Source organism: Eptesicus fuscus, chromosome 9 (assembly GCF_027574615.1).
Source record: "Eptesicus fuscus isolate TK198812 chromosome 9, DD_ASM_mEF_20220401, whole genome shotgun sequence".
NCBI lineage: Eukaryota > Metazoa > Chordata > Mammalia > Chiroptera > Vespertilionidae > Eptesicus > Eptesicus fuscus.
In genome coordinates this window covers 33,714,208-33,734,984 of record NC_072481.1, presented here as the reverse complement: position 1 = coordinate 33,734,984, position 20,777 = coordinate 33,714,208, and the positions used below count along the sequence as shown (strand labels likewise).

General features: G+C 40.0%; 1 protein-coding gene across 7 annotated transcripts in view; it reads left to right on the top strand.

The window, feature by feature from the left end:
- The window catches only part of OSBPL9 (oxysterol binding protein like 9), a 128,976-nt gene that overhangs the window by 18,858 nt on the left and 89,341 nt on the right, over positions 1-20,777 (top strand). For all 7 annotated transcript variants that reach the window (XM_008139319.3, XM_008139318.3, XM_008139317.3 and 4 more), the window contains exons 2-3: positions 762-812; positions 18,946-19,024. In XM_008139319.3, coding sequence (XP_008137541.3) covers positions 762-812; positions 18,946-19,024 — 130 coding nt within the window. The remainder of the gene's footprint in view (positions 1-761; positions 813-18,945; positions 19,025-20,777) is intronic.

Here is a 20,777-nt window from a genome sequence, read left to right as displayed (position 1 = left end):
AGTGGCCAGGGAGAGGGGCAATGGGTGGTTGGCTGGCCGGCCCTGCCCCCGATTGGTGTGGGGGAGACCAATTGGGGGCGGAGCTGGCTGGTGGGAGGGGCTGTGAGCCAATGGGGTTGGGGACCGATTGGGCGTGGGGCCGGCCAGGGGAAGGGGCCACAGGCAGTTGGCTGGCCGGCCCCGCCCCTAACTAGGGTGGGGGGAGGGGCTGAAGGAGGTTGGCCAGCTGGCCCTGCCCCCTATAGGGGTAGGGGGGTGATTGGGGGTGGGGCCAGCTGGGGGGAGGGGCCGTGGGGGGGTTGGCCATCCATCCCGCCCTTGATCGGGGTGGGAGAGGCCAATTGGGAGCGGGGCCGGCTGGTTCGCTGGCCACAGTGGGTGTCATAGCAACCAGTTGTTCCAGTCGTTACAGTGTTCCGGTCACTGGCTTTTTATATACTCTATTTTCCGGCGTATAAGACGACTGGGCGTATAGAAGATTTTCCTGGGTTAAAAAGTCGTCTTATACACCGGAAAATACGGTATGTAGAAGATATGCTACATTAAAGATATTCATAAAATTCTATAATTAAGTTTATTTGTATAGACTGTAAAACAATTTCATTTTAAACCTGCTAATTTCTATCTCTAAGTGATTTCAGGGGAAGAGGGATGGGGAGAATGGAGGGATATTTCTATGAATTTTGTCTCTTAATCCCTAGATGATTCTAAAAATAATCAGTTAAACTTTTATTCATTGAATGTTTTTGTTTTTCTTTTAGTCCAAGGACAAAATGATGAGAGGCTCTCGCCGAGGATGTGTTAGACTCAGAGTGAGTATTTACTCATTTTTATGAAAACCAATTTTGACAGAAAGAAAAAAAAATGTTTTGACAGAATCATGGAAGTCTAAATTTAGTGTAGCTTTGTTAGGTAAGCAACTGAAGCTCAGAGAGAAAAAATGATTTCTCCAGGGTAACTGCTGGTCAGTACCAGAACCAGGGCTAAACTCTTTTGGCCTATGATTTATTATTGTATCCATGACTTAATGTAGCTACTGATTTTTTTTGTTTAACCTCTGTTTTATAATCAAGGACAGGGGTTGGAAAATGAGTTATAGTGTTGATAGTAGAGCAAACAGTAGAAAAAACTATGAAAAATTCCTACTTTTTGCTTCTTTGTTCAACATTCTTTAACGACAACTATGTAGCAGCAACATCCAGGAGAAATATAATGTGAGCCACATATATACTTTAAAATTTTAACAGTAGCCACATTTAAAAAGTAGAAAGAAACAGGTGAAATTAATTTTAATAATATATTTTGCTTAGGCCAAATAAATAATATCCAGAATGTTATTTCAACATGTAATCAGTAAAAAAGTTATTAATGAGATACTTTGCATTATTTTCTAAACTAGAGGCCCGATGCACGAATTCTTGCATGGGTGGGGTCCCTTGGTTTGGCCGGTGATTGAGGCCTATCTGGGGGCCAGCTGGCTGGGGGGAGGGGTTGCAGGAGGTTGGCCGGCTGGGGACCCCTCTCCCCCAATCAGGGCCGATCGGCGGGGGGGGGGGGGGGGGGGGGGGGGAGCAGCCAGGGAGAGGAGCTGCGGGATGTTGGCTGTGGGAGCTCACTGACCACCAGGGGGCAGCTCTTGCGTTGAGCGTCTGCCCCCTGGTGGTCAGCGTGCGTCATAGCGACTGGTGTTCGATCGTTCCGGTTGTTTGGTTGTAATGGTCACTTAGGCTTTCCTATGTATAGATACTAAGTCTTCCAAATCCAGGGTGTCTTTACATTATGGCACATCTCAGTTCAGACTAGCTGCCCTTCAGGTGCCCAGTAGCCACCTGTGGCTAGTGGCTACTCTATTAGTCAGTGCAGATCTATAGCTTCATGCTGCTTTTAGTTGCTTATTCATTTTCCAAATACCTAAAGGCAAGAAAGTGCAGAGTTGGGGATACAGTTTCTAGAACTCCATTGTATCTAAGAAGGACCAGCTCTATCATAACTAGGTGAATCAGCTTCTAGTGGTAACCTTTTCTTTCTCAGGCTTCTGTTGCTTCCTTTCTGCCATTTTTTCTTTGGAAGATGTGACTATATTATTGCCTTTATTGGCCATAGTTAATTGGTAGAAATGGGAAATAACTCTGAGAAAGAAACTAAATTCTGATGGGTAAATTTTGGCACTGAGATAGGAGTATGGTGAAGTTGCAGGATGGGAATGAGACAAGCTTATTTTGAGCAGATGATGGTATATATGTGATAGTGTAAAGATTTTTAGAAAATGTTTACAGTTTTGTTTCTTTCCTTTGGTTTTCCTTCTGTCTTCTTGATTTAATTGCTTTCCTAAGCACTTGCTATTGACCTCAGTCACCACTCAGTCTGGAATTAACTGCTTTCTTGGCTTGAGATAGGCTCAATAGTGAGACTTCGGCAAAGCTGTATTGAGACAGCTCTTCATTTGGATTAAATCTGGACTTGGGCCACTCTCTCATTGTTACATTTAATGCAGTATTTTTTCTTTTAAATTAATTATTTAAATTAATTTAGATTAATTAATTATTAACCCCTGTGCCTACCACCCAGGTTAAGAAATACAATTTTGCCAGTTACCCTGGAAGCCTCTCGCTGTGCCCCATTCAAATTATATCACCCTCCCTATCTCCTAAAGTCACCACTATTCTATTCTAGAATTACGCCTTGGATTTGAATTCCTAAATTCTATATTTTTATCTTGCTCATTGAAAAAAAGCACCTTGATATCTTTTGTTTGTAATTTATCTATTGAAGAATCCAGACCCTTTGACCTGTAAGGAGTTTTTCATAGTTTAGATTTTACTGATTGCAATTCAGCATGTTCCTCTGTCTCTGCTTTTCCTGTAAATTGGCAGCGGGATCCAGAGACTGGATGGGACCCAGGTTTGATCCATTTGGCGAGGCTTTAGGTGGTGGTGTATTCTTTTATCAGGAGGCAAATAATGTCTGGTCTTTGCCCTTTATTGATATTAGCAGCTATTGATGTTCAGCACCTAGATTAATTAACTTATTTGGGAATTGCAAAATTGTATCTTAATTTTTATCAGAGATAATTATATAAGGAGATATTTCATTTATTATTTGGTTGCTCAGATAGATAGGATAAAAGCTTGATTATTTCATTTTACTTACCCAATTTTCAAGATAATGAATTGAGTTAAAACAACACTCATTTATATATACAGGGTGGGGCAAAAGTAGGTTTACAGTTGTGAATACAAGAAACACAGTTCATTGTTTTTTGTTGTTGTTGTTAATCCTTACCAAGGACATTTTTTCCATTGATTTTTACAGGGAGTGGAAGGGAGGGAGGGAGGGAGACAGAGACAGAGACATCGATGTGAGAGAGACACATTAATTGGTTGCCTCCCACATGTACCCCACCAGGGCGAGAAACAAACTTGCAACCCATGTTTGTGCCCTTGACAGGGAATTGAACCTGAGACCCATCGGTGCGAGGGCCAATGTGATAAACACTGAACAATACCAGCCAGGGCAGTTTATTCTTGTATTATTATTTTAAAAATACCGTATTATTTTCCATATGAACAACTGTAAACCTACTTTGTCCCATTCTGTATATCTCCAAAAGAATTGAAAGTAGACTCAAACAGGTCTTTCCACACCCATGTTCATAGAAGCATTACTCACAATAGCCTAGAGGTGGAAGCACTCACTGTCCATTTAATGAATGAATAGATAAACAAAATGTAGTATCCTATCTAATAAAGAAGGAATATGCAAATTGACTGTCATGCCATGACAAAGTTGGTGGCGACCATAGCCACAAGATGGCGGCGCCCAGTCCCCTAGTCCTTTCATGCCTGCCACCAGAGTCCCACCGTCCTATCAGCCCAGCCAGGGAGTTGGGGGCGGGCACAGGCGCACTGTGCGGCTGGACCCGCCCTCAGCCTCCCAGCCGCCCAGGGCCGGCCTGAGGTGCAGGCAAGCCTCAGATGGCAGCTGCCCAGCCACCCAGGGCCACCGGAGGCTCAGGTAACCAGGACTGGCCAAGGCTTGTGCTGCTGGCAGTGGCAGCAACAGAGGTGTGATGGGGCATCGCCTTCCCCTGATCGCCGGGTCGCCTCCCGCCCCTGAGGGCTCCCAGACTGTGAGAGGGGCAGGCCAGGCTGAGGGACACCCCCTTCCAGTGCATGAATTTTCATGCACCGGGCCTCTAGTATACATATAATGGAATGTTATTTTATCTCAAAAAGGAAGAAAATTCTGACACATGGATGTACCTTAAGGCCATTATGCTGAGTGAAGTAAGCCCATCATTAAAAGACAGATAGTATATGATTCTACTTATATGAGGGACTTAGAGTAGTCAGATTCATGGAGACAGAAGGTAGAATGGTGGTTTCCAGTGGTTGAGGGCAGGGAATCAGCGGGGAGTTCTTGTTTAATGGGAACAGAGGTTCAGTTTGGGAAGATGAAAAAGTTCTGGGGATGGATGGTCATACACAATGTGAATGTACTTAATGCTACTAAATAGAACACTTAAACATGTTTAAATAGTAAATGTTATGTTATGTGTAATTTACTACAATTTAAAAAACCTGCATCCATTTATTATTTCACAGTTCTGTATATCAGGCATCTAAGAAGGATTCTCTGCTTAAGGTCTCACAAAACTGAAATCAAGGTATTGACCAGTTTCAACTCTCATCTGGAGGCTCTGAGGAAGAATCAAAGGGAAAATCTGCTTCCAAAGTCATTCAGGTTGTTAGCAGAACTCAGTTCCTTGTAGAAATGAGGTCCTTGTTTTTTTGCTGGCTGTCAGTTGAGATCTGCTCTCTCAATTTCTAGAGGCTGCACATAACTCCTTGTCATGTGGCACCCTCCATTTTCCAGTCAGCATGCCACATCGAATCCTTCTAGTGTTTTGAATCTCTCTGACTTCCCATTCTGCTACCCTTTATTTAAAAGACCTCATGTGATGTGGAGAAAAGGGAACCCTTGTGCACTGTTGGTGGGAAAGCAGATTGGTGTAGCCACTATACAAAACAGTATGGAGTTTCCTCAAAAAATTAATAATGGAACTGCCTATGATCCAGCATATATATATTTGAAGAAACCCAAAACACTAATTTGAAAGAATATAGGCACCCCCATGTTCATTGCAGCATTATTTACAATAGGCAAGATATGGAAACAATCCAAGTGCCCATAAATAGACTAGTGGATAAAAAAGTGGTGGTATATATATATATATATACAATGAATATTACTTGGCCATTTGTGACAATATGGATGTACCCAGAGGGTGTTATGCTAAGTGAAATAAGTCAGTCAGAGAAAGACAAATACCATATGATTTCACTTATATGTGGAAACTAAATAACAAAATAAATGAACAAACAAAATTGAAACAGACTTACAGATACAGAAAACAGACTGATGGTTGCCAGAGGTTTGGGGAATTGGGGACCTAAGTGAAAAAGGTGAAAGGATTAAGAAGTACAAATTGGTAGTTATTAAATAGCCATGGGAAATATAAAGTACAGCATAGAGAATATAGTCAATGATATTGTAATAACTATGTAGGTGCCAGGTGGGTATGGGAAATATTGGGGGAAAAAGTGGTATGATTGTCTAACTACTATGCTGTACACCTGAAACTAATCAAAATAATATTGAATGTAAACTGGAAGTAAAAAATAAAATTAGCCTTGGCTGGTGTTGCTCAGCTGGTTGGAGTATCGTCCCATAAACCAAAAGGTGGCAAGTTCCTGGTCAGGGCACATATCCAGGTTTCGGGTTTGATCTCTGGTCGGGGTGCATGCGGGAGGCAGCCAATCAATGTTTCTCTCTTACATAGATGTCTCTCTCTCTCTCTCTCTCTCTCTCTCTCTCTCTCTCTCTCTCTCTCATCGATTAAAAATAATATGAATAAAATTAAAATTTCTGATTAAAAAATAAGTAAAAGGACTCATGTGATTAGATTAGGTTATACCCACCAGATAATCTCCCTTTTGCCATATAATCAAATTAATCCATTGATAACTCATCCTGTAACATAATCCCTGCAGTGAGATCTCATCATTTACAGTTTCTACCCAAATGCAAAGGGGCAAGGGTAATGGAGGGCGGGGTAGAATTCTTCCTACCACACAGCAACAGAGAAGAACCAGACAGACCTGTGTATAATCTTATTTTTGCCCTTTGCTTTGTTGACGTGAAGAGGGAAGTTACTGGTAAGCTTTCTGAGCTTGAGTTTTTTCTTTTTTTAAAGCAGGTAGTATAATACCCTTATAGAATTTTTGTAAGGTTTGGGCACCTGGTACATAGATGGAAGCTATTAATTAGTAATCAGTGTGTGTGTGTGTGTGTGTGTGTGTGTGTGTGTGTTCAGAGATACAATTAACTCTTGAACAATCCAGAGGTTAAGAGCACCAACCCCCCCTCCTGTGCAGTTGAAAATCTGTATATAACTTTTGACACCCCCAAAACTTAACTACTGTTGACAAGAAGCCTTACCAATAACATACAGTCACATATTTTGTATGTTATGTGTATTATATATTGCATTCTTACAGTAAAGCAAGTTAGAGAAAAGAAAATGTTATTAAGAAAATCATAAAGAAGAGAAAATACATTTATATTATTTTTTGAAAAGAATTCGTGTATAAGTGGACCTGTGCAGTTCACACTCTGGTTATTCAAGGGTCAACTGTTATTTTCAAAAAAGCTGGACTGCCATTTGGCTTTCTATTTAAGAAACATCTAGAGAATCTACACTAATAAAAGAGAAACATGCAAATTGACCATCACTTTGCAACACCCACCAGCCAGTCAGGAGTGAGCATACAAATTAACACGGCAAAGATGGCTGCGGCCCCGCCCCCCAGCTGCTCCAGGCCTCTGGGCAGCACACATACAGGCACAGAGCGGCCGGGTGGGGCGGGACACCTGCTATGAGGGGGATGGTGGGGGGCGGAGAGAGCTACAGGAGCGGCGCTCCAGCTGGAGCGAAGACTGAAGGCTCCGGCCAAAGTGAAGGCCTGGGTCCCGAGTGCCAGCAGCCAGGGGAAGGAAGGCTTATTGTACGAATCTTTGTGCAACGGGTTTTTGGTTTGCTTATAATATAGGTTCCCAAGTCCCACTCTCTAGACATACTGTTCTAGAATAGGGTCTGAAACTTTTATTTTTATCCTCACTTGATATGTTTTATTGATTTTAGAGAGAGAGAGGAGGGAGAGAGAGTGAAACATCGATATGAGAAACATTGATTGGCTGCCTCCTGCATGTGTTTCGACTGGGGACTGAACCCACAACCTAGGTTTGTGCCCTAACTGGGAATCAAACCTGAGACCTTTTGGTGTACAGACGGCACTCCAATCCAATGAGCCACCCAGCCAGGGCTGTTAAACAGATTCGACACATCATATTGTGCAGCCAAGTTTGGGACCACTGGCATAGTAGAAAGAGTAAGAGAGACCTGGGGCTGAGTCTCATTCAGTTATACTCATTACTGACTCTGTGCCCATGGGCAAATTTCTTAACCTCTATGAAGATAATAATATATAACTTTCAGGGTGTTGGGAAAATGTCCCGAGAGACCAAAGAAAGAGTCTGACAACTCCAGCATTACATCAAGAGTTTATTAAGGGAACTTAGATAAGCGGTGTGTCTTGGGCAGTGGCAAGATAGCATGAATATCCTCTATTCAGGATGGTAGGTGCTAAGGAATCCTATATAATAAAAGGCTAATATGCAAATAGACCGAATGGTGGAACAACTGAACAACCAGTTGCTATGATGTGCGTTGACCACCAGGGGGCGTGCGTGGAACATGGTGGGTGTCAGTAGCAGGTGGCAGAGCGGGGAACGTGGTGGGTGTCACCCTCAGTTGGATGGTGGAACAGGTGAGCGGGGGCACCAGACCAAGGTAGGCGCCAGTCACTGTCATTGGGGCGAGCCTCTGGTGGTTACTGAAAATTCTTTGTTCCCACGCGCCGCGGTCCAGCCCGGTGCTTGCACCTGCTGCCAGTGCCTGCTCCAGTCCCGATCGCTCTGTACCGTCAGTGGGTGCGAGTGGTGGCTGCTGGCCCTGATCGTCCCTGAGGGCTTCTCCACCTCCCCTGCTCCTGAGGGGCGATCAGGGCAGCGGCCACTGCTTGCACCCACTGCCGGCGCTGGCCTCATTCGCACCCGCTGACAGTGCCAGCCCCGTTCACATCGGCTGCTGGCGCCGGCACCAATCACTCCCGCGCTGTCAACGGGTGCAAGTGGGGCCAGCGCCGTCAGAAGACAGGGGACCCGGGGACCACAGTGGGAGGGGCCGGGTGGGGGCACGGAGGATGGGCTGAGACCCACCCCTGTGCCTACTGCAGCCTCACGGCCCACAATTTCTTTCAAGGTGCACGAATTCGTGCACTGGGCTCCTAGTTATATAGAACAGGGCAAATGGACAGAGGTACTGGGGTATGATCCACCCTAGGTAAGGAGGAAATGCTTAGATGCAACAGCCTGTTCCAGGAATCAGCATGAGCTAGCATACCAGGCAGTATAGGGGAGGGGCTGCTCAAACAGTCTCTGAGAATTTTTATGGGAAACAATCTCTGTTCTGGCCCGGATCTAGCTGGATCTAACTTGAGAGTCCACATCATGGAACAGTCTCTCCTCCACACAGGGTTGTTGTGAGGCTTAGCAATAATGTTTGCATAGGGTTTAGCACTAGTACACAACTGATATATATAACTGCTATGGATGATGATGTAACAGTGATGGTGATTCATATGCATCTATCATCTAGAGTCCAAATGAGCTTAATGAGCTAACATTGATCCACACCATAGATCTCTTCCCACCTCTCCATCCATCCCATCCTATATTCCAACTACACTATACTTCATTTTCCCTCATTGTGTTTCTTCATTCCTCATTGATTTTGAGAAACATATTTTTAATTTTATTTTTCAATTACGGTTTACATTCAATATTATTTTGTATTAGTTTCAGGTGTATAATGGTTAGACGATTATATACTTCACCCAATATTTCCAGTTGACATTTTTTCTGTGTCAGGAATTTTCTGTGCCCTCCCTGGTGAGCTCATCCTTTAAGGGACTTTTCAAATGTTTGTTCTATTGTGAAGCATTCCTGATTCACATACCCTCTCCTCTGCCTTATCACAACATTTGTCACTTATAGCCATGAAAGTACCTACATTTTAACTTGTCTGATTTTCCCATTTGATAGTGAGTTCCCCATCCACTGTCAAAAGTGCCTGGTACATAGTAAGTTATGTAACAACAAAAATGCTTATTGTTGATTTTGTGTATTTATAAAATAATGAATAAATGTTGGAGGATTGACCTTTACTGTAGATTACATACAAAGGAGCTGTGGAAGTTACCTTAAACACAACATAAGCCAGTTGTATGATATATTTTCTAAAAAAAAAAAGCAAAACACCCGTGTGGTTTTATTCTACCTGAAAGGAGACTAGGGAAAGGAAGCAGTAGTAATTGAGGAAGCTCTTACTAGGCACTGTGCTGGATGATTTGCACTTGTATTTCCATGATTACCCTGTTAGGTAAATGGTGTTACTTCATTTTACATGTGAGGAGGCTGAGACTCAAGCTCCTTTTAGTAACTTTCCAAGGTTACACAGTAAATGGTGAATCTGGGATTGAACTTGGGTCTGTCTCCAAAACCCTGTTCAGTCCTTAATGTCACCATGATCCTCTGTTTCTTGACTAGAAGAGTTAACATAAAAATTCTCAACTTGTCGCAAGGTAGTGTAAAACCAGCTGAGGAAAGCAGAAGAGTGAGAAACCATTTCCTTCCCATCTACTTCCTTTGATTGTATTGGTGGCAGAGTGTGTGCCACTAGATGGTGCCCTTGCCTTGATGGAAAAGTAAAATGTTGGTTAAGTCCTGGTGTCTGATTTTTCCTCCTTCCCAACATACTAGCTAAAAGCAAAATATTGACTTTTACAGGTAAAATCTAAAAAATGGAGATGTAGTAACATTAAAGATAGTATGGAGTAGAGACAAGAACAGGCCATATATGAAATGGAATTCCAATCTGGATTTTGCTAATTATTAGCTTTGTGACTTAAGGCAACTCATCTATTCAGCTGTGCATTTTCTTTATCTCTCTGGAATAGGAGTCATGTCATTTACTCATGAAATTATTCTACATGAGTAGCAAATTAGTTGATATATTAAAAAGTATCCAAACACAGTGTCTGGGACGTAGATTCTTAGTCAGTGGTAGTTACTGTTGTTATTAATAATTACCATTGATAAAATGAATCTCAGATTCTGAAGAATTCTACAGGGCCTTGGGAATCATCCAAATAAGGTGAATTATATTCAACATAGTTTTAATGCTAAATATATTGTGAGTTTTCAAAAACTATTAGTCCATAAGTGATTTAAAGTAACACTTTTTTACTGGGTTCAGTGAAACTGAGTACTCCATTTTCCAATTGTGTTGATCATCAGAGTTGACTGATTACGAGTCAACTGTCCTCTTTTCTTTTAGTCTATCACAAGAGAGGTTAGCAGTGTACCATGACTGATTATTAATAGTTTTGGCACTGACTTTTTCTGCTGGTGCTTTATTTCATTGATTCTACATTATTTTTTCATATGTTAACATCTCTGGCATTGGGATGTATCTTATAATCATTGATATCTTAGAATGGATGCAATAAAGCATTATTTTTAGGTTAATGTAAAATCTTAAGACTGTCCTTCCCCCTCATCTCCTTAGATTTGCTTTTGTCAATTGTCTTCTCATTTCATTATGAAGAATTACTGTGTTAATATCTGCCCTTTTTGTTAATTCAGTAGCTTTTATGCAAGTGTCATCTCATCCTTGTGAATATGACACTAAAAATGTCCTGTTTTGGGCAAAATGTAAACATTTATTGAGTCCCTGTGATTGGTACATAGATGTCATTAGGGTTATGTTTTCTGAATGTTTATAATATTTCATAATTACAAGTTAAAAATTAAATAAAAACAAAGTGATGAAAAACATTTCAGGAAAATATTAACCAAGAGAAAGTTAGGACACAGTATTACTTTCAGACATAACAGACTTTAAGAAAAAAATTAAAATTGTTATGGAAAAAGAGAACACCAAAACCCCAGTGTTGCATAGATAACATTCTTTGACAACAGGGGAATAAATTAGAAATCCCTTAACAAAACAATAGCCACCACCACTTCACATGCATACTTCTAAATAATTCATTGGTGAAAGTAGAAATCATAATGGAAATTATGAAATATTTAAACCTGAATGATAATGAAGGGACCACATGTTAAAACTGCATCTAAGGCTATGATTTGTAATCTTAAATGAATGTTATAAAATAGAGATTAAAAATTAGTTTAAAAATTAGAAAAAAGAAAAGTAATGATAAAATACAAAGAAGAAAATAACAAAAGGAAATTTTTAGGACAGTCACTTATTAATGTAGATGTCAAAACTTGAACAAAATATAGCATACCATACCCAGTAATGTATAAATAAAAAGTACTATGACCAAATAGAATTTATTTTGGGAATACTAGGATGCTAACTTTAAAATTAATTACTTCACCATGTTAACATTAAAAGAGGAAAACTACATGACCACTGAATAAACATAGAAGCAGCAGTGAATAAAATGAAACATGCATTCAAGATTAAGCAAGCTACCAGATATCAAGCTATATTACAAAGCCACGGTTCTCAAAACTGCCTGGTACTGGGACAATAACAGACATATAGACCAATGGAACAGAACAGAGAACCCAGAAATAGACCCAAGCCATTATACTCAATTAATATTTGACAGTGGAGGCAAGAGCATACAATGGAGTCAAGACAGACTCTTCAATAAATGGTGCTGGGAAAATTGGTCAGATACATGCAAAAAAATGAAACTAGGTCACCAACTTATACCATACACAAAAATAAACTCAAAATGGTTAAAGGACTTAAATGTAAGATGAGAAACAATAAAAATCTTGTAAGACTCCATTGGCAGCAAAATATTAGTCATATATGGTAGCACTGTCTTTACTGATACAGCGCCTAGGGCAATGGAAACTAAGGAGAAAATAAACAAATGGGATTACATCAAAATAAAAAGCTCTGCACAGCAAAAGAAACCATAAACAAAACAAGAAAACCCACTGCATGGGAGAACATATTTGCCAATGCTATCTTAGATAAGGGTTTAATCTCCAAAATTTACAGGGAACTCATACAACATAACAAAAGGAAGATAAACAATCCAATCAAAAAATGGGCAAAGGACCTAAAATAGACATTTTTCAAAAGAGGACATACAGAAGGCCAAGAGACATATGAAAACATGCTCAAAGTCACTAATCATCCAAGAGATGAAAATCAAAACAATAATGAGGTACCATCTCACACCTGTCAGAATGGCTATCATCAACAAATCAACAAATGACAAGTGCTGAAGAGGATATGGAGAAAAAGGAAACCTCATGCACTGCTGGTGGGAATGCAGACTGGTGCAGCCACTGTCAAAAAGTTAAAAATGGGACTCCTATTTACCCAGTAATCCCACTTCTAGGAATATATCCCAAGAAACCAGAAACACCAATCAGAAAGAATATATGCACCCCTATGTTCATAGCAGCATAATTTACAATAGCTAAGATTTGGAAACAGCCTAAGTGCCCATCAGCAGATGAGTGGATTAAAACCTGTAGTACATCTACAGAATGAAATACTATGCTGCTATAAAAAAGAAGAAACTTTTACCATTTGCAACAGCATGGATGGAACTGGAGAGCATTATGCTAAGCAAAGTAAGCCAGTTGGAGAAAGATGATCTCACTCATATGTGGGATATAATGAACAACATAAACTGATGAACAAAAATAGATCCAGAGATAAGGTAACACTGAACAGACCGTCCAACCTTAGAGAGAAGGCAGGGGAGGGGGTGGAGTTAGAGATCAACCAAAGGACTTGTATGCATGCATATTAGCAAAACCAATGGACACAGACATTGGGGCAGTGGAGGCTTGTCGGGGTCGGGGTGGGGGGAGTGGTGGAGGGAGGGGTCAGTCGGGAAAAAGGAGACATATATAATACTTTAAACCATAATAAAAAAAATCCTATGAATGCATGTAAAAAAAAATGATTAAGCAAGCTAGGGATAGAAGAGACTATTCTTAACCTGATAAGGATATTTGCTAAAAGCTACAGTGTGCTAAATAGTGAGATAGTAGAAGTATTGTCTTTAAAATCAGCAGTGAGGCAGAGGTGCCTGTTTTTGCGGCTTCTCCCTCTCCCTTCCTCTCTGAAATCAATAAAAATATTCTTAAAAAAAAGCAAATGACACATTACAAATCAGTTCTGTCACTCAGTAAATGAAACTGGATCAATTGGCTGCCCATATGGAAAAAAATAAAATTACTCTCTATCTCATGTTGTAAACATAAATTCCAGAGGTATTAAAGGTATAAAATGAAAATTTATACTTATAAGAACGTATAGAAGAATGTCTTTATGATAATAGGACAGAGAAGGATGTCTTAATGCACAAACCATGATAGGAAAGACTGGTAGATTTAACAACATTCAAATTTTAAAACCTTTGAACAACAAAAGGACACCACAATTAAAGAGAAAGACAACCCTTGACTGGGAGAGGAAATATATACAGTGCATACAACTGAAAAAGGATTGACATCCAGAATATATAAAGAACTAGAAATCAATAAAAACAGAAAACCCAAAAGAATGTATACAAATCAGTAAAAAAGCAAAGCAAATTGTTCACCACTCTATTACTGCCACCTAGAACGATGCCTTATCCGTTCACTACATACTTGTGGAATCGATGAATGATGCTTAAGCAGGTCCTGCATGCAGCAGCATCTTTGGTGAGCAGGCTGGACCTGGAGCTTTCCTGCTTTCTTCTATATTGTAGAATCCTCTCTTCTCTCTCAACTGTGTGCTCTTCCAGAGTAGAGATATGTTACTTTTATCTTTATCCTCTGGTTGTTTTGGGAGCTGTGTCAGCAACCCATGTCCCAGAGGAGTCATCATTCCTCTTTTTTTAAAAATCATCTTTGGAGCTGGTTTAGGAGCCCACTTTTCTCTTCGTGAAAAGGGAGATTGGCTCTAAAATAGCCAACAGCCTAAAATAGACTTCTTGTTGTGTTTTTTTCCCCTCCCAAATCATGAGAAAAAAATTATTTTTCTGAATTTGGCACCAGAGCTATGATTCATGTCTGTAGTATGTTTCTGTGTATACTAGAAAGGAGAAGAGGGAAAGTCAGGAAATTCATCTGGTTGCATAAGACTGCCACTCCGGTTACTTTCTGTCTGGAACCTGAATAGTGCTACCCTGTTGGCACAATGGATCATAAAAGTAAGGCTGAAATAAAAACTTCAATATTTTGATGGTTTGGCATACAAATAACTTTGCTTAACAATAGAATACTATTCCACATATGGATTAGTGTAGGGGTTTTGCTTTCCAGATGTAAAAAATAAGTTGTATAAACTCAGATACAAGGAGAGGAAGACTGTTTGGTACAGTTTGGGGCAATTGGTAAATCTCTAGAGGTGAGAGGTAGGCATGGAGCAAATCACTGGGGGCCTTTTGTAGGCTAGACTGTGGAATGACCTTGTCCCTAAACCAGAACATCTTTAGACTAGAAGGGGGTTCTATTCATTATTATGGCAGGACAATAGGCATAATCTGGAACTGTCCCAGGCAAACCAGGTTGTATGATCACTTTATTTGAAAATGAACAAGAACCATTGATTTGGTTACATATCCTACAAGGAATGGGAGGTTAAAATAAATTTTGGGTAGGAGGCTTGGACAAGTAACTAGATGGAAATGTGAGAGGTGGGGCAATTGCTAGATGAGGACATATAATTGAAAAGGATCATTGTGGTGGTGGTGGTGGTTATTGTTGGATAGAGAATAAAAACTTGAGCATGTGCAAATGCAGGTGGAGAGAGAGAGAGAGAGAGAGAGAGAGAGAGAGAGAGAGAGAGAGAGAGAGAGATGTTGAAAATTGGTAAAGTAAGAGACCCAAGGAAAGGTGATAGGGGATGGAGCTTCTTTTCCATTATGACAGGTGGAAAGGAAGCAAGAGTGGGTACAGATGCAGATGAGGCTTTAGGTGAGAGGTTCATAGCAGGTTTAGAGTTCCTACCTGATAACTGCTTATAATGTTGGGTGTTCAAGGAAAGTAGAGAAGGTTTTAAATAGCTACAGTGGACAATGGGAGAAAGACCAGCAACAAAACAAGGATGTCCCCTATCGCCACTTCTATTCAACGTTGTCTGCCACTCTAGTGGCTGTCTTAAACCAGGCTGTCCTAGCAAATGAATAAAGCAAGGAAAGTAAATATAAGGTATAATGATTGGAGTAGAAGAAATAAAGCTTATTATTCACAGCAACTTAATTGAGCATACAGGAAAATCCAAAAGAATCTGTAGATGGACTATTAAAATTTGTAATGTTAGAAGTAAGGATAGTGTTTATCTTTGTGATGGAGGGCAGGCCTAATAATTAGGAAAGGTTACAAGGAGAGCTTCTCTTCACTGAGCTTGTACAGTTAGGATTTTGTATATGTTGTCTTTCAATATAAATTTGTTTTCAAATAATATAATGTATGTAAAATGCTTATCATAGTGCCTGGCTCATTGAAAATGTTTAGTAACTGCCAGTATCAACTCTTCACTGTAATTCAGTTCTCTATGATGCCAAGGTCTAGGGCAGTGCTGTTCAGGACAACTTTCTGCAATCATTAAAGGATTCTGTATCTGCACTGTCTTGTTCCATAGCTACTGGAACATTTGGAAATATGACTAGTATGACTGAAGAACTTATTTAAAAATTTTACTTATTAATTATAATTAAAAATTAAATATCCACATGTGACTGTTGGCTAATGTATTGGATAGTGCAGGTCTAGGGTATTGTGACATGAGGAATGAGTGACTGAAGGAGAATGGCAGTGAAGTTTAAATGAAGAGGCCAGAATGTCAGATGAATTGTGCATCTGTACATTGAAGAAAGCTCAGGGTAATGGCGAGACCTGATTGGAGCAGGAGATAGCTAGCTCCATTCCAAAGTCTTCAAAGAAGCTTTTGGATAGAGGAAGGGAAAAGTGTAACAGACCAGAAAAGATGCCTTCTTCCAACTAGGTTGTCAAAGGTACTTAGGTAGAAATGTTTCTGAAGCACAGTTTAGGTAATTAAGAGCCATGGAAGGAGTTTCAAGAAAAAAGTGGTCAGCAGCAGCAATAATGCTTCAGAGTGGTGCCGTGTGACAAAGCTAGAGTAGTGAAGGGGTCATTGGAGACCTGTGAGAGCACCGTTTGTTGCCCGGATGGGAAAGAAATCTAGATTGCAATAGTGGATGAAAGGTTAAGGCATGGTCTGTTTTCAAAAAGCTCCTCTTTAAAAACATTGAGAAACTAAATGGTAGCTTGGGGTTGTGCTTTTGTTTAACAAATAGTGGGGAAGTGAGCTTGAGGAAGGCTATAAGTGAAACTGTTTGGTGTTTTTATTATCGTGTGGAAGAAATGCTGAGGCTGACTGAGTACATATAGAGTCTCTGTGAGGTGAAGAGGGAAGGGGCTGGGTATGACAGTGGCAAGGTTAGTTGGGCCAACCTTGAACAGTCTAAATGGCATTATGAAGAAATGTTGATTTTATTTAATAATTCATGGAGAGGCAAGGAAGGCTTTAATTAAAAAATTTTTTTTCGTTAATCCTCACCCGAGGATATTTTTTCCCATTGATTTTTTAAAGAGTGAAAGGGAAGGGGAGAGACACAGAGAGAGAAACATCGATGTGAGAGAGACACATCTATTGGTTGCCTCCTGCACACACCCTGACCAGGGTTGGGGATCGAGCCTGCAACCAAAGTATGTGCCCTTGACTGGCATCGAACCCAGGACCCTTCAGTCTTCGGGCCAACACTCTCTCCACTGAGCCAAACTGGCTAGGTTGCAAGGAAGGCTTTAAACATCTGGATCTCCTGTAAGAGTCTGTGTTTTAGAAGTATTTACTCTGGTAATAAAAAGGACTGTGGACTAAAATGTGGCCAGACTGAAGACAGACAGGTTGCCTTATCAAGCAAGAAGTGATGAGAGCCTGAATTAGGGCAGTAGCAATTCATTGGATGGGGAAGAGTTGGTGAATTTGAAAGTATACTCACAGAGTTGTGCAAACATCACCACAATGAAATTTAGAATGTTTCCAAAACCCTATAAAGAAACCCATTCCCATTTTACCGTACCTTCTCCCATCTCCCCAGCACTAGGTTATTACTAATCTACTCTTGGCCGCTATGAATTTGCCTGATTGATGTCAATGAAATCATACATGTGGTCCCTTGTGACTAGCTTCTTTTGCTTAGCATGTTTTCAAAGCTCATCTGTATAGAGATTCCTTTTTGCCTTGTATTGTAGTCACCTCTTTGTGTGTTTGATATCCTCCACTGGAATATAAGTGCCTTGAGGGGCAGGGACTACTGTTATATATTCAAGAGCTGTATCTTGCACATATTTTTGTATCTAGTTATGATGCAGCAAATATTTGATACATCATAAATTAGAAGGACAAAATTAAGTTAACCAGAATGAGCTGCTCCCATACATGCTTTCTCACTGAGGTGTGTCTATATTTTCTGTCATGGAATAAGTAAGTAGGCACCATGCCAGTGGTTCTGGCTCTGCCATTGACTCTTTGTGTGATCTTCGTTAAATCATTATGCTCTCTGGAGAGTGTTTCCTTATCTGAAAATGGGGATAAAAATCCCTACTCAATCTGAAACTGAGGAATAACTAAGATAATTCAAATTGATGGGATTTGGATAGAATTGGGGTTCATCTAGAAAGCCTCTGAGAAGGCTGAATAAATGTTTGGCTCTGTTACCTAATCCTCCTGGGATAGGTGTAGCCTTTTCCCATGGGATTAGGTTATTTTGGCCATTTGCGTCTTTTCAACCCCCATTTTCAAGGTCCTGGTTTTGTCTATGGCACATTGTTCTTTTGTCACCAATCTGGGGCATTTTACCCTATCCCATGTTCTCTAGCTTTTCTCTCTGGAATAGTGAAGACACTATTTCTTTCTTAAGGACACCAACCAAAGCATAGCTTCCTGTCACTTCCCTTAATCCCTGTTTTCTTAATAGGATGCATGTAGTTGAATATAAAAAAATTGAAGTTTAAAATCCATCCTTCCTGAAACAATTTATAAATGCAATCCCCTCCTCCTCCCTCTTTTAGAGAGTTGTTCATGTTTTTATTTAGAAATGCTGAGTGTGATTTGATTGTTCTGTATCAAAATAAATAAAATAGTTTTTGACTTCTAAGATCTCATAGCAGTTTAGTGGGAGGAGGCAGACATCTGATAAACAGATAATCACAGTATAATGTGAAAAGTGGAATAGCAGAACCATATATGAGTAGTTATAGGAGCACCTGGAAGAAGTGATTGGGACAGTGTTTTGAAGCAAGTGTCACCTGGCATTTCTGCACTAACAAGTATAACAGAAGCATCCTGATGAAGAGCCATCTGCGCTATTTGAGCCTTACAAATAGCGCAGATGGCTCTTCTGGTGAGGAGGAGGTTTTTTACTTCCATTTTAGAGAGTAATCTACTAGTAAAGCTCAGAAAGGTACAGTGAGTGGCTCGTACACACAGGTCCTTAACTCAGATTCTGTGTTTGATCCCTCCCCCTCCCATCACATCCATTCCCTTTAAGCAAGGATAGAAGGTACCCCCTCTCCTTTAGTTCTTCCTCCTTAAGCAAAACTAGAGCCTCAGATTCCCCTTTTCTGTGTCTAGTTTGCTTCCAGTGTCTTCGTCGGCGCATTGAGCATTCCTGGGCTGTAGCAGTGGTGAATATTGCTGATGTCATTGTTTGCCTTATTGGGATTTTGCTCTTTGTTTCACAGGGAGCTGTGATTGGTATAGACGATGAGGACGACAGCACCTTCACAATAACTGTTGATCAGAAAACCTTCCATTTCCAGGGTGAGCTGAAAGAAGAGATTCTTTCTCTTCATAGTCCCAACTGCTTCTTTCATTTTCTTTTGGGTTGTTTGCCGAATGAGGTTTTGCAACTGATCCTGCATGAATGAGCAAACAGGAACGTTCTGGTTGAAGTGGTGCTGCAGGTTAGGGAGGGATTTGTATCTGCAGTGGATACAGATCTATTTGAAACGACTGGATCTGGCTGCAATTGGAGATTAAAATTTTAAAGGATAAAAATCAGTGAAAGGAGAGAGTAATGGGCTGCTGCTGCTGCTGCTGGCTTGTGTTTACACAAGGTTGCTGATTTTCTTTATCGAGGAGTATGGTTCTGCTTCTGCATGAAGAATCTAAAGACTGGTTGTGAAGGTTGCAGTGTTTGTCCGTGTAAAACTCAAAATGTAGATTAAGTTGAAGCTCCTAGCAACCTTTAGTTTAAAGGTTTTGCTTTGCTTCAAGAACTACAAGTTTGCGTTCATTTCACCTGCATTTCTGTGTCTTGTCTGCCAGCCGTCATTTCTCTGCTATTATCCTTTTTTATAGTTTATAACACCAATGCCATCTGCCACTGCTATGTTTCGGCATTGCATGCTATGGCTCACCGGTAGAAAGGGTAAGGTATTGTATGATCATTCTCATTTCATCTTGCTTTGAAAACTCTAGACCAGCAAATAAAAATAGATTGTAATGATCCTGTCCTAATATATCTCTCATATAGTAAGAGTGTCTATTAGCTTCATTACTAATGTTTTTATTATTCAATCCAGAATAACCTCTATTTTATGTTTAAAGCAGTCCAAGAAACTTAGAAATGAGAAGATGTGGAGATGTTTAGCACTTTCTTTCAACTGCAAGTGACAATGCACTGTAATAGATGATATATCAAGATAAATAAATATTAAATTTACAGCTTAAAATGTTTTGGTTATGAAGGTTCACAGTGATCAGATGCTATCTGATGTTCAGACAGCTTTTGTCCTTCTATGCTAGGGTATTAAACTGCAGTTATTTTTTTTCATTGTCTTGTTTAAGAAATTAACACCTAGAAATGAAAGATGCAACTTATATACAGTAAAGACAAACCAGTGTATTCAAAAGTGATATCTCTAATGCTTTTAAGAAAAGCACCCTTAAAAATATTTACTGTTTGGTCATATTCTTTATTCAGAGCTGCTTACCTAATGATGCTCTCCTGAAATTTTCATAAATTTTTTAACACATTTAAAATCTTATTATAAAAGCCCAATGCCTTTATTTTTAGGTTAAATATGTAACGCTGCTTACAAACTAAAGCAGATAATGCCCACACACTGGAACTCTTTTTTTGAATGAAGTTGAATACTTGAATGCGATTCCAGTCATAGCTGTTGATGCAGGTGAAGGCTGCAGTATGGAATTCTCTCTCTGCAGTTGCTAAGGAGACGCCTTCTCTGGACATCCAGAAACTGTATTGTTTGCCTGTTAATGGAGAGGAGACTCAGACCTCTAGAGCAAAGGAACCTCTACCTTCTGATTTACTTTTAAATTATTTATGTTAAACTTATCTCCCCTATAACACTCCCAGATTTATGTGGCCTGCTTGTAAGACAAGCAATTCTTTTAATGCATTATTTAAATGACAAGGATAAATAAGAGTTATGTGTATTTTTTATATGGATTCTTATTTCTGAGACCATCAGACTTATTTGTTTCTTTTCTAGTGAAATAGTAATGGAAGTCTCAGGCAACATGAGATTATCTAGCTTTTTAAAGAACT